Below are 11,700 nucleotides of genomic sequence, written 5' to 3'. Positions count from 1 at the left end.
ATAGCTTAGTGCATAAGTTCCTGCCTGGTCAGTGCATGATCTAGAGTTTGATCCCTGGTAGTGTGTGTGTGTGTGTGTGAGAGAGAGAGAGAGAGAGAGAGAGAGAGAGAGAGAGAAAGAATGTATGTGACAGTTAAGACCTCTCTCTCTCTCTCCCCCTCCCTCCCTCCCTCCCTCTCCCCTCCCTCTACCTTTCCCTCCCCTCTCCTCCCTCTCCTTTTCCCTCTCCCTCTCCTTCTCCTTCTCCCTCTTTCTCTTTTATATGTGCAGTAAATCCCAGAGCTTTAGAGGAACAAAAGGACTAATGATGTGAATCGGTGACAAATCATTCTTTCTTCCCAGTGCATTCTAATTAATTATTTTCCTTTGCTGATAACCTCCACTAAGACGTCCTGTGATTTTTAATTTTCTTTTCTTTGTGCTGGGTATTTAACCCAGGGCCTTGTGTTTGCTAAACATGCACTCTGAGCCATCCTCGAGCCAAGACTATAATTTTAAGTAGTATTTTTATAGTATTTCACAAGAGTTCTTTTGCAGAAGTGTTTTGTCAAGCTACACTTCATGGCCAATTAATAAGGATTTTTTGTATATACTTTATTTTTAGTACACTTTTAGATTCATAATAAACTTGAGTAGGAAGTAGAGAGATGGTGTTTGTGATGTACAGTTCATTGTGTCCCCACCCATTTTTGTTTGTTTGCTCTTTCCTTCGTCCTACCTGCTGACATGGCCTCATTACTGCCTACTTTGAACCAGACCATGGAGAGTCTACAGGCCAGCCTGCCTTAATAGCAGAAGAGACATTTTAGCTCCCAGTGGGAAAGGATAAAGTGGAGCAAAACTTGGGAAGAATAATTTGGTAACAATCTGTGGGACAGACAGGCAGGAAACACTTAGAGGCGAGAATCCTGTGATGAGCTGATGGGGGAGTCCAGTTGTGCAGGGGAGAGATCCCGGACTGGTGTGGAAGTCATAGGAATAAGACAGGAAAGGACTGGTCTGAAAAGTACAGCAGTTAGCTAGTCTGATAAATCTGCACTCACACCAGGGACAAAAGTCATAAGAGTAGGAAAGCCATTTTGTTTGACTGTGTAGAAGAACAGCATATGGTTAAAGCCCTTTAGGGCTCAGTGCCAGAAAGCCATATACTTACCCTTGTTAACAAAATCTTGAGGGATTAAAAAAATCATTTTTTTTTTTTTTTTTTTTTTTTTTTTGGTGGAACCAGGGATTGAACTCAGGCCCTTGCGCTTGCCAGGGAAGTCCTTATTCCACTGAGCCATCTCCCCGGTCCCCCAAAAAATCATTTGGAAAAACATAAAATTTCTTAAATGTATACTTGGAAGAATACAAGAGAAAAAAATAGTTAAAATAAAGTGTTAGAAAAATGTTTCATGCATGTTAGGTTTTTAAATATTAAGAATCTGTTGTATACATAAAGTAGAACCATTACAATAGCATAGTGATATGAAAAGTTGATGTCGACATCGATGCAGCAGAAGACAGACTAGGAAGAAACACTGAATGATGTGAGACTTAATATGTGAGGAAGGAAGCAACAGAAATCTGGGGGGATGAGCTGAACGTGGTGGCACAAATCTGTAAGCCCAGTACTCTGGGAAGCTGAGGCAGGAAGAGTACACACTCAAGTCTTGCCTGAGGAATTTAGTGACATAGTGAGACTTTGTCTCCAAATAAAAAAAAAATAAATGAAGTTTGGGGATGTAGTTCAGTATGAGGGTCCTAGATTCAGTCCCAGTGAAACCTCCCTACTCCTTAGCCATATGGTACACACACACACACACACACACACACACACTCCCCAACAACTTGTATGTATAAAAGTAACTTCAGACAAAATAAGGGTAACTAAATTGGTGAAAACATTTTTCATGAGCATGACGGATATATATTTTACATCATTTTTCTTAATATAGAAAAAGTTAAAGCAATTTGATAAAACATGACATTCTGAGTGAAAAATGACAGTAGCCTTGAATGTGAAAAAGTAGCTCATAAAGTAGAAAAGAAAAAAATTCATCCTTTCATAACTGAAGAATTAAAATTTAAAATAAAACCCATTTTTCACCAATCCAAGTGGCATATAAAAAATTCAGTATTGAGTATTTACTCACCTCTCCTTCTGCCCTGCTCCATATACCAGAGTATATGACAGAGAGATTCTGGAAGCTGGGTTGCTAGGAGGTATCAAAGCCTTAGTATTCATGTATGTTGACAAAATAATTCTGCTTTGAAGAGCTCTTTTAAGCTATAGATCAGAAATGTAGGCAAAAACTTAGGAAGAAAAATGATGACACTGTCATTTATATAAGCAAAACCACAATAAACAACAGATTTCCACAGTAGAATTCTTAAATACGTTCAGACACCTTCATGATGGGCCATTACTCAGCTCTTTAAGAAGCTATTTATAAAGTTTCTTTAAAGACAAGATACAGTGCTTTTGCCATTTAAGTGGAACATGTTTTAACATTTGGAGAATTAACAAGTTCACTTCTAATTCTTTTGCAGAGGCCTACATCTCTGGTAGATAATTGGGAAGATTTGAATCTATGAAAGAAAAACATAAATAGCCTGTTTAGACTGGTAGAGATAATTTGTAAAAGTTCAACATAAGTCCTACATCAAAGTAAAAATCTTATCATAAATTAGTAATACTAAAAAGCCAAATTATAGGAATATTTGGTTATTGAATTAATAAGGCACCTGCAGCAGGATACACCGGGGGTACATCTATAGTCCTCAGTGCTTGCGAGGCTTAGGCAGGAGTTGAGCCTAGGTGTTTGAGGCCAGCCTGAGCAAGAGAAGATACCATCTCAAATAAATAAATAAATAAATAAATAATCAAGTACTTGATTGCATGTAAGTTCTGGATTCAAATATAGACCTAGGGATTTAATTTTAGAGTACAACTCCACTGCACTGTACCTATAGTAAAATGACATATTAATTAATTTTCTTAAAATTTTGTGTTATTTGTGAATGGGAGAATCTATATTAAAACCAGCACCACTATTTACAATTTAAGTGATACACAGATGGATTTAGAGCTTTATACACTCATGTGGATATTAAATAAAAAGTAGAATGAAGTATACATGCATAGTTACTGTTTTACTTTTCTATTGTTGTTGTGACAAAATACCTGATACCCAAAATTAAGGAAAGAAAGATATGTTTAACTTACAGTTTGTGAAGGTTTCAGTCCATAATCAGCTGGCTCCAAAGCAGGGTGGCACATGGCAGAGGGGCAACACTCCAAGGTGGCAGAAGACAGTAGAAGCAATAAGAACCGAAGGGGAGAGAAGGAACCTCTTTTCCTTCCTTATATTGTATGCAAGCTACCCGCCCTTTGGTGGATGTAGCATCTCCTACCCACCTCTTTTTTTTTTTTTTTTTTTCGGAACCAGGGATTGAACTCAGGCCCTTGCGCTTGCCAGGCAGGCACTTATTCTACTGAGCTATCTCCCTGGCCCCTCCTATCCATCTCTTGCACAGGCTCAGGACATTTACTCAGTGAGGACCCTGGCCCCCTGCTGAGTTAAACTTCGAAACTTCTCAGGTGGACACAGTGAACAGCATCCTAAAGTAGTGAGGGCATGTCCTCCGCACCCTAGTATGTAGAACTGCTGAGTTACTTAGTTAAGCTTCTAGACTTCTCAAATTGGCACAATCTGTCAACCATAAAAGTTACCTTAGAACAACCAAGGTTGATTTTGGGTTTTTTTGTGTATATTTTTCTCCCTCCAAATGTTTTTAGTGACCATATTTGTGTTTTATATAATTAGATAAAAATTAACTATTAAAAACTTACTTGAATACAATATACTTAATTTACTTTGGGCCTTAAATGCATGCTGCTTATTTATGAAAGGATCAGAAAAAACCCCTTTGCCTCATGTGCTGTTTGTTTATTTATTTATTTTTTATGTATTTAGTACAGGGTCTCCAGGGTCTCACTACGTAGATCAGACTCGTAGTGATTCTCCTGTGTTCAGCCTCCCAAGCACTGGGATTACAGGTGCGCACCACCATGCCCAGTCTCAGTCCCTGCCTCAGCACTCCCCGGGGGCAGGGCTGGCTAGGCATACTGGGATCGAACTCCGGCCACTGCACTCTGCCTAAGCTGGCGCTTTAGTCTGTTGAGCTATCTGACCAACCCTCATGTGCTGTTGAGAAATTCTCAACCTCTGCTATTTAGCCTTGCAACCAGCATAGGTGAAGAGAGTCTGTATTGCTTAGGATGTTATTCCTCATTTGCTGGAGAATAACACTTTCTGATGAGCCCTTCTTTGACATATGAATAGAAAATAGGACATGGTAGTCACTGAACCATTTTAAACCTTCTTTCTCTTTTTAGGAGATAGGCAAGAAAATGACAAAGAGAACCTAAACTTGGAAAATCACAAGGACCAGGAACCTCTGGATACTTCTAGTCAGGTCTCAGGTGAGGCTCCTCCTCAGGCATCCTTGAGAGGCTTCTTCGCTGAGGATGAGACAGGACACTTTGGAGAAGGTGTGAATCTCCCCGAGGCTCTGGAAAACCTTCCTGGTGAGGGGGCTGTAGGAAGGCAGTCTCCACATGAAAGGAATTCTGGGAAACAGCTGGCACAGTACATGCCTAATCCCCCCACTGAAGAACTGTCTGCTGTGTGGATTGAAGACAAGAGAGAGGCTTCTCAGAAGGGACAGCCACGAGCCCCAATGGCCCAAAAATTCCCCACCTGCAGGGAGTGTGGGAAAACCTTCTATAGGATTTCACAGCTTGTCTTTCACCAAAGAACTCACACTGGAGAGACATATTTTCAGTGCCCCATCTGCAAAAAAGCCTTTCTGCGGAGTTCAGACTTCGTGAAACATCAGAGAACTCATACAGGAGAGAAGCCTTGTAAATGTGATTATTGTGGGAAAGGCTTTAGTGACTTCTCAGGATTGCGCCACCATGAGAAAATCCACACAGGAGAGAAACCCTACAAATGTCCCATCTGTGAGAAAAGTTTTATTCAAAGGTCAAACTTTAATCGACACCAGAGGGTTCACACAGGAGAGAAACCTTATAGATGTTCTCACTGTGGCAAAAGTTTCAGCTGGAGCTCTAGTCTTGACAAACACCAGAGAACCCACTTAGGAAAGAAGCCCTTCCAATAGCCACTCTCAGCTCTTTTCTATTCCCTGTCCATTTAGACATGCTTGGCTTTACCTCGATGATTCATTCTTAAGAGGACATTCTGTTTTTCATGGCATGGAGAGGGAAGCATTTGGACATGGTTTTTAACTTGGAAGCTAGGTCAGCCTCTAGATTGGATTTGATGATAGCTTAATTTCATGCTTCTGTATCAGAAGAAAGAATGATCTTTATTTAGCCCATCTTTTCTTTTGGACTCACTGGGGGGCAAAGTCACTGAGAGCTCAGTTTTGGACATGCCCTCTGGAGAGACTTTGACTGGAGTTCCTGTAGTCAGTGCTCAAAGGAGGAGCCTTAGACTAGCCCTGTACACTTGAGTGCTAGATAGGTCTGCTGTTCCAGAAGGGGAGGTAGAGAGGCTTCGTGAGCTCATGTGTATTTCTTGTAATACAGGTGAAACACTCACTTCAAGTGTCTCTTGTCTGAAATAAAGTTAGTCCAGTCATCCCTTGTCTGTGTTTGCTCCAAGACCATTTTTTTTTTCATAGAAGACACTAAATGGTAGTTGATTTCCGAAATTAGCACATGTAAACCTATCAAATCTGTAGTGTAGCCTGACAGTAGTAAGAAAGAACTAACCTGTGCTCAGGTTGTAGGAGGGTAGCCATTGGCAGCCACATTTTACCTCAGGTGGGTTTGTCTTTGCTATCGCTCTCCTGAGCCTATCTACCATTTGATCACATGCCTCAAGGTTCCCTTCTTTCTCTTGGTATCACATTTGGGCTATCATTTTTACGGAAGTGTTCTGTGCTTTTTTATGTTTATTTAATCTCATATTGCCTGTAGGTGTTAGAATAAATGAGTAGTATTGATCCAGCTTTTAATACTACCTAGAGGTTTATTAACATATATATCTAACCTGTCCAGTAGTTTTCAAAAGTTATATGCCTTAAAATGCCCTGCTCTCTGATAGTAAGAGCTCTGTCTTCAGCCTCATGGTTTCTTGCATAGTCCTAATGCATTTTTCTGGCAAGAGTCACGAAGTGTTATACTAATGAGAAGGGCAGAACTATGTCTCTGAAAACAGACTAAGTAACAGACAGGAGAGCACAAAACATTGGCAGACAATGAAATATTGATGGGAGAGGATGGGCAGTTCAAGCTGGAGTTCTTGGACTCGTGAGGGGATTTGTTAATTTTCTTCTAGCATAGAGAGGAGTAAAGTCCCACTTGAGATTCAGGATGTGTGAGGAAGAAAACAGGAAAGTCATGGAAGAACTGGTATTAGAGTCTGTGTTCTGCATAGGAGGACTTGCAGGGTAATGGCATTCAGTGTTTTAAATTGGGTTCTCTGTGTGGCCTGCAGAGCAGCAGCAGGGGCATTTTGTTAAACTTACTGACTCACAAGTTCCGAAGCATGGGACTCAGCAATTTTTCAATAAGCCTTCCGGGGACCCCTGATATTTCTGATACCTGCTCTCGTTTAAAAGCCCCTGTTCTAAATAGCAATTAATAATAATAATGTAAAATCTCTGCAAGGATATAAGGGAATAATTCAGAAAGAATACTTCTGGGCCTTCCCAGAATTTTCTTACCACATCACCACATAGAACTCTCTGAACCTCAGTACAGCTATGGACCCTTTTTGGTTTCTGGTAAGCATTCATTCTGCAGAGTAAAATATGAAAACTTTTAGGTTAAAAAGTGATAGAGGGGTGCCGGGGAGATGGCTCAGTGGAATAAGTGTTTCCCTGGCAAGCGCAAGGGCCTGAGTTCAATCCCTGGTTCCACAAAAAAGAAAAAAGTGATAGAGGAAGAATTTCTCTTTGGGTATGTCTTATATGATCTCAGAAGAGACAGACACAGGATACTTGCTCACAGTTGTGTCCTCAGTAAATAGGTTTAGATAAAAATACATTGAATGGATGTGTGAATTAATGAAAGGATCACTTAATACTATATTTTAGCCTCTGTAGGAGGGATCATCAAAATACAACCTATTACGTGTTTTAGTAAATGAAGTTTATTGGAATATAGCCATACTTGTATATTATCCAGGCTGCTTTTGGGCTTCTTTGGCAGAACAAATGAATTAAAAGTGACAATATGGCCTACAAAGCCCCAAATATTTACTCTGGCTCTTTAAAGAAAATTTGATGACCTCCTAATCTAGGGTAGTACTCCCCAAATTGTAATGTACATGAAATATATGTGTAAATCACCCGAAAGCTGTAAGGATGGAAGCTTTATTCATGGGCAGTAGCAATGCCACTTGCAGTACCTGGAGCTAGACTACTAAGGATAGGTGATGTGCAAGAAAGCTGGGACTGTTGGTGGCTTGTTTCTCTTAGCCTTTTCAAGATCACTTATGACTCAGCAAGTCTCAGAAGCTGGCCTGGACACAGTTGAAATATCAATCACTTTATTAGGAAAGGTGAATACAGAATCCCCTTCCAGTAATTCCTGGGCCCAGCTGTAGCCCAGTCTCAGTTTCCCAGCCTAGTTCTAAAGAAGCTGAGTGCTGGTAATTTCTTAGCTCTGAGTGTCTGTGGTCAACCCTCACCTCTCTGTCCTGAGGGAATCTCTAGCTCAGCCCTTGGCCATGTTTCCTCAGTGGCCTGTTCAGGAAGCTAAATCTGGAGGAGCAAGGCTACTCCTGCTAGAACCCACTTGGATGGATTTTCCTTCGTTTTGAGGTTGAAAGTCCACACGTAGGTGGGTCCCCGCTGACATGTCTTGTACACGGGGCAGGAGTAGACATTGCGGTTATCCTGTTTATTTGCAGGAATGGCCTTGATGAACATCACAGGCATGGGAGGTGTCAGATCCTTCAGCTTTGCTTCCGTAATGATCCCCGCCTGAGGACAAGAATGTGAGAAGAGCCGTCTTAGATCTCACCCAGAGCTCAGCCCACTGGCCTTGCTCCTGTCAGAACTTCCAAGGGATGAGACACTGGGATACCTGGCTGCCTTTGTGACTGCTTCCCTTGCAGCCTCAATAACGCATGGTGGAAGTCATCTCATACTTAGAAGACTTTTTTTCTGACCTAAGTCACTTCTTGACATATAGTTCCAAAAGTTTGTATTTATCAAGTGCCTTTTGGACCTTGCTTTTCTCCTTGTTTTATTTTTTCACTAAATTTTCTAAGAATAATGAATGCAGCAACTTGGCAGATGTCAGGGGTGAATACTGATTTGAAAGGATGAAGACACAATTCTGATAGCAAAGGCTTTGGTTATATCCCATTTCTGCCTCTTCAGTTTTACAGGCAGTCTCATCCACCTCTATAGCATTTTAACTTTTTTTGTGTGTAGTACTGAGAGTTGAACCCAGGAGTGCTCTACCACTGAGCTATCCCCTCATCCCTTTCTATTTTTTACTTTGAGACAAGGTTTCATTAAGTTCCCCAGGGGGACCTCAAATTTATGACACTACTGCAGGAGCCCCTCTCAGTGCTGGGCTGCAGGCATGCACCACCATGCGTGGCTGGCAGTCTCTTTAATCATGGAATGAAGACCTGATCATTTTATAGCTTTCCACAGGAGGCCTCCCTGTGGCTTTCTGAGATGTCTCAATAGAGTTGTCTAGGGCCACTGTGTAGTTGACTAGAGTTTCCTACTGGTTCTGAGAAATGTTCTTGGGAAGAAGGGAGTCTGTTAGTCAAATAAACTTGGAAAACTGCTTTCCATACTCTGGACTTAAAACTTTACAGTATATGCTTGCACGCTGAAGATGCAGTAGAAAGCATAGCTAAACTGTACTTAACCTGGTGTCTCCCAAGTTTAGTTGACCACAGGACTGTTTTCTTTGTGGCATGCTCATTTCACATGGTGCTAGTATTATGTGTAACATAGTTTGGGGAACACGATTCATAGTGATTCACAAATTTAAATGTCTTCTATTCATGTGACTCAAAGTCCCTCCTGAACAGTTTGGTTTATTTTTATAAAATTTACTTAGAGGAAGGGTATTCCCTTTTGATTTATTTAGAGGCTGATCTAAAGCATGGTGAGCAACAGAAGTGAATCAGTGGTGACTCCCTTATTCCCCAGAATTGTTTGTAGTGAAGGAGAAGGAGCAGGACAGAATGTTTTCCACACACCACAAAGCCAACCATTTTAAGTGTTTGGTTCAGTGGTTTAAGGTATGCTTATTGAGTTGTGCAGCCATTACCACTGTGTGATTCTAGACTGTTTTCATCACCCCCAAAAGAAACTATAGCCATTGGTCTTTACCACTGGCATAGGGAATTGACCCTTCGTGTTGTGGTGAGTTGTACAGTGGTACATGAACATTAATTCTGGTGGTAAACCAAATTGGTCATGAACCAAATCAAATTTCTCCATAAGGTTCATTGTTGCCCAGTGTGGAGTTTGCACAGAGAAGCAAAATTTTGCTGAACACTTCTGTTCAGGAACTGTTCACAAAGTGTTTGTGAACCAAGGAACCATTATAAAAGGCAAAAGATTTATACAATCTGAAGAGTAACCAGAGTGTAAGGTACCATTAGATAGTTCTTCCTTTAATTCTGCTTTTGTTTCATGAATTGTCTTTTGTTAAGTTCATATATTTAAATAAACATCATCTTGATGGCTTGACCTTTTTTTATCACTAAAAAATGACCTACTTTGTCTAATATCTCGCCTACCTTTTCTCCAGAAACAATGTTTGTTTTATAAAGTCTATTGCAGCTAATTAGTGTAGTCCTTCTTTGGTTACTTCCTGTTGGATACAGGAACTTCCTGTTTGTCTTTAAAACTAAAACGTGTCTTTTATAGACAGCATACAGTTGGCTCATGGTGGTTCTTTTTTGTACACTTTACTTTTTAAACTTTATTGGTTTTTTTTGAGACAGCATCTCACTATGTAGCCCAGGCTGGACTCAAACTCAGTGATTCTCCAACATCAGGCTCCCAATGCTGAGGTTATAGGAGTGCACCACCACACTCAGCTGTTTATTTTTAAATTTCTGTCAACTGCTTGTTAATCATAGTATTTAGTCCATTTATATTTAATGTGAATAGGATTTATGCCTGCTACTTTTTTGTTCTTCAACTTTTCCATTAATATTCTGTTGTTTTAAAAGATTTAGCATGTCATTTTCAATTTGCTTCTTTTTATTTATTTTTTTAAATGTATTTTAGTACAGGGTCTTACAGGGTCTCACTACACAGATTTGACTCAGTGATCCTCCTGTTTTCAGCCTCCCAAGCTCTGGGATTACAGGCGTGTACCACCACGCCCAGTCTCAGTCACTCTCTCAGTGTGCCCCAGGAGTGGGGCTGGCACAGCATGCCAGGGATCAAATCCTGGTTGCTGTGCCTACCTAAGCAGGTGGTTAAGTCTGCTGGCTGGCCCTTTAATTTGCTTTGTGTTAAAGAAAAAAAAAAAAAAACTGTTTCCAAATGGTTCCCTGGAAATTATAGTTAACATTTAAATATATAATAATCTAGAAATTAAAAAGGTTTTGTTTCTCATAGTAAGAGGATCTTACACTTGCCAGGCAGGGGCTTATGCTGCTGAGCTATCTCCCTGGCTTAATATATAACAATCTATCTAAGATTAACTCCAGTTCAATTTCAGTAATACAGAAAATCTTAACTCCTGTGTAATTTCATTCTCATCCTTTGTGTTCTTTGTATCATTCAGATTGTCTCTTTATGCATTTTATGGCTATCAAAATAGATTTATTGCCTCATATAGGTGTCCTTTATATCTGATAGAACCGTACATGTTTCAAAAAAGTACATTTATACTGTCATTCATACTTACATATGTAGTATCTTTACTGATAACTATTTATTTGTGTGAACTTCTGTTTCTATCTGCTGTATGTTTTTTTTTTTTTTTTTTCACCCTGAGGGGCCTCATGCGTTTCTGCTAGTGACAAATTCCTATTCATATTTCATACTTTCTCTCATTCATGTCCTCTCTTTCCCTCTCTCTTCTTTTCCTCTTCTTCTTTTCTCATCCCTGTATCCCTACCCCTTTCTGTCTCTCTCTTCCCCTTACCCCCTCCTCTGCAGTTGTGTCTTATCTCTTTTCTTTTGAAAGACTGATTTGCTATATATTTGTATGTGGAATTCTTGGGTGCAAGTCTTTTCTTTCAACTCTCTGACTGTGCCATCCCACAGCTTTCTGGGCTTCATGATTTCTGATGAAAAGTCAGCTCTTAATCTCATTAAGGATTTATTTCTTATTTCTTTTTGGTACTGGGAATAAAACTTGACCTTGTACTCTCCAGGCATGGGGTGAGTTACTGGGATGTATCTCTGGCTTCATTGAGGATTTCTTGTAAGTGATGCATTCCTTTTTTTGCTTTCAAGATTTTTTTGTCTTTATTTTTCAACAGGTTTATATATATCTACACTGGATCTCTTATTTATTGTATTTGGGTTTCACTGGACTTCTAAGATTGTGTAGATTTGTGTCTCTCCAAATATAGAAAGTTTCACAAGCATTCTTTCTATTTTCTCTCTTCTTCTTCTTCTTCTTCTTCTTCTTCTTCTTCTTCTTCTTCTTCTTCTTCTTCTTCTTCTTCTTCTTCTTCTTCT

The 11,700-nt window shown here is 39.9% G+C and overlaps 2 protein-coding genes across 2 annotated transcripts in view; one reads left to right on the top strand and one right to left on the bottom strand.

The window, feature by feature from the left end:
* The window catches only part of Znf18 (zinc finger protein 18), a 30,577-nt gene extending 23,217 nt beyond the window's left edge, over positions 1-7,360 (top strand). Inside the window, exon 6 of the mRNA XM_023705425.1 lies at positions 4,382-7,360. Coding sequence (XP_023561193.1) covers positions 4,382-5,169 — 788 coding nt within the window. The 3' untranslated portion in view covers positions 5,170-7,360. The remainder of the gene's footprint in view (positions 1-4,381) is intronic.
* Dnah9 (dynein axonemal heavy chain 9) overlaps positions 7,358-11,700 on the bottom strand; it is a 433,197-nt gene continuing 428,854 nt past the window's right edge. Inside the window, exon 67 of the mRNA XM_023705424.1 lies at positions 7,358-8,004. Coding sequence (XP_023561192.1) covers positions 7,777-8,004 — 228 coding nt within the window. The 3' untranslated portion in view covers positions 7,358-7,776. The remainder of the gene's footprint in view (positions 8,005-11,700) is intronic.

The sequence above is a fragment of the Octodon degus genome, unplaced genomic scaffold (assembly GCF_000260255.1).
Source record: "Octodon degus isolate 3935 unplaced genomic scaffold, OctDeg1.0 scaffold00219, whole genome shotgun sequence".
NCBI lineage: Eukaryota > Metazoa > Chordata > Mammalia > Rodentia > Octodontidae > Octodon > Octodon degus.
This window is presented reverse-complemented; position numbering and strand designations above follow the sequence as displayed.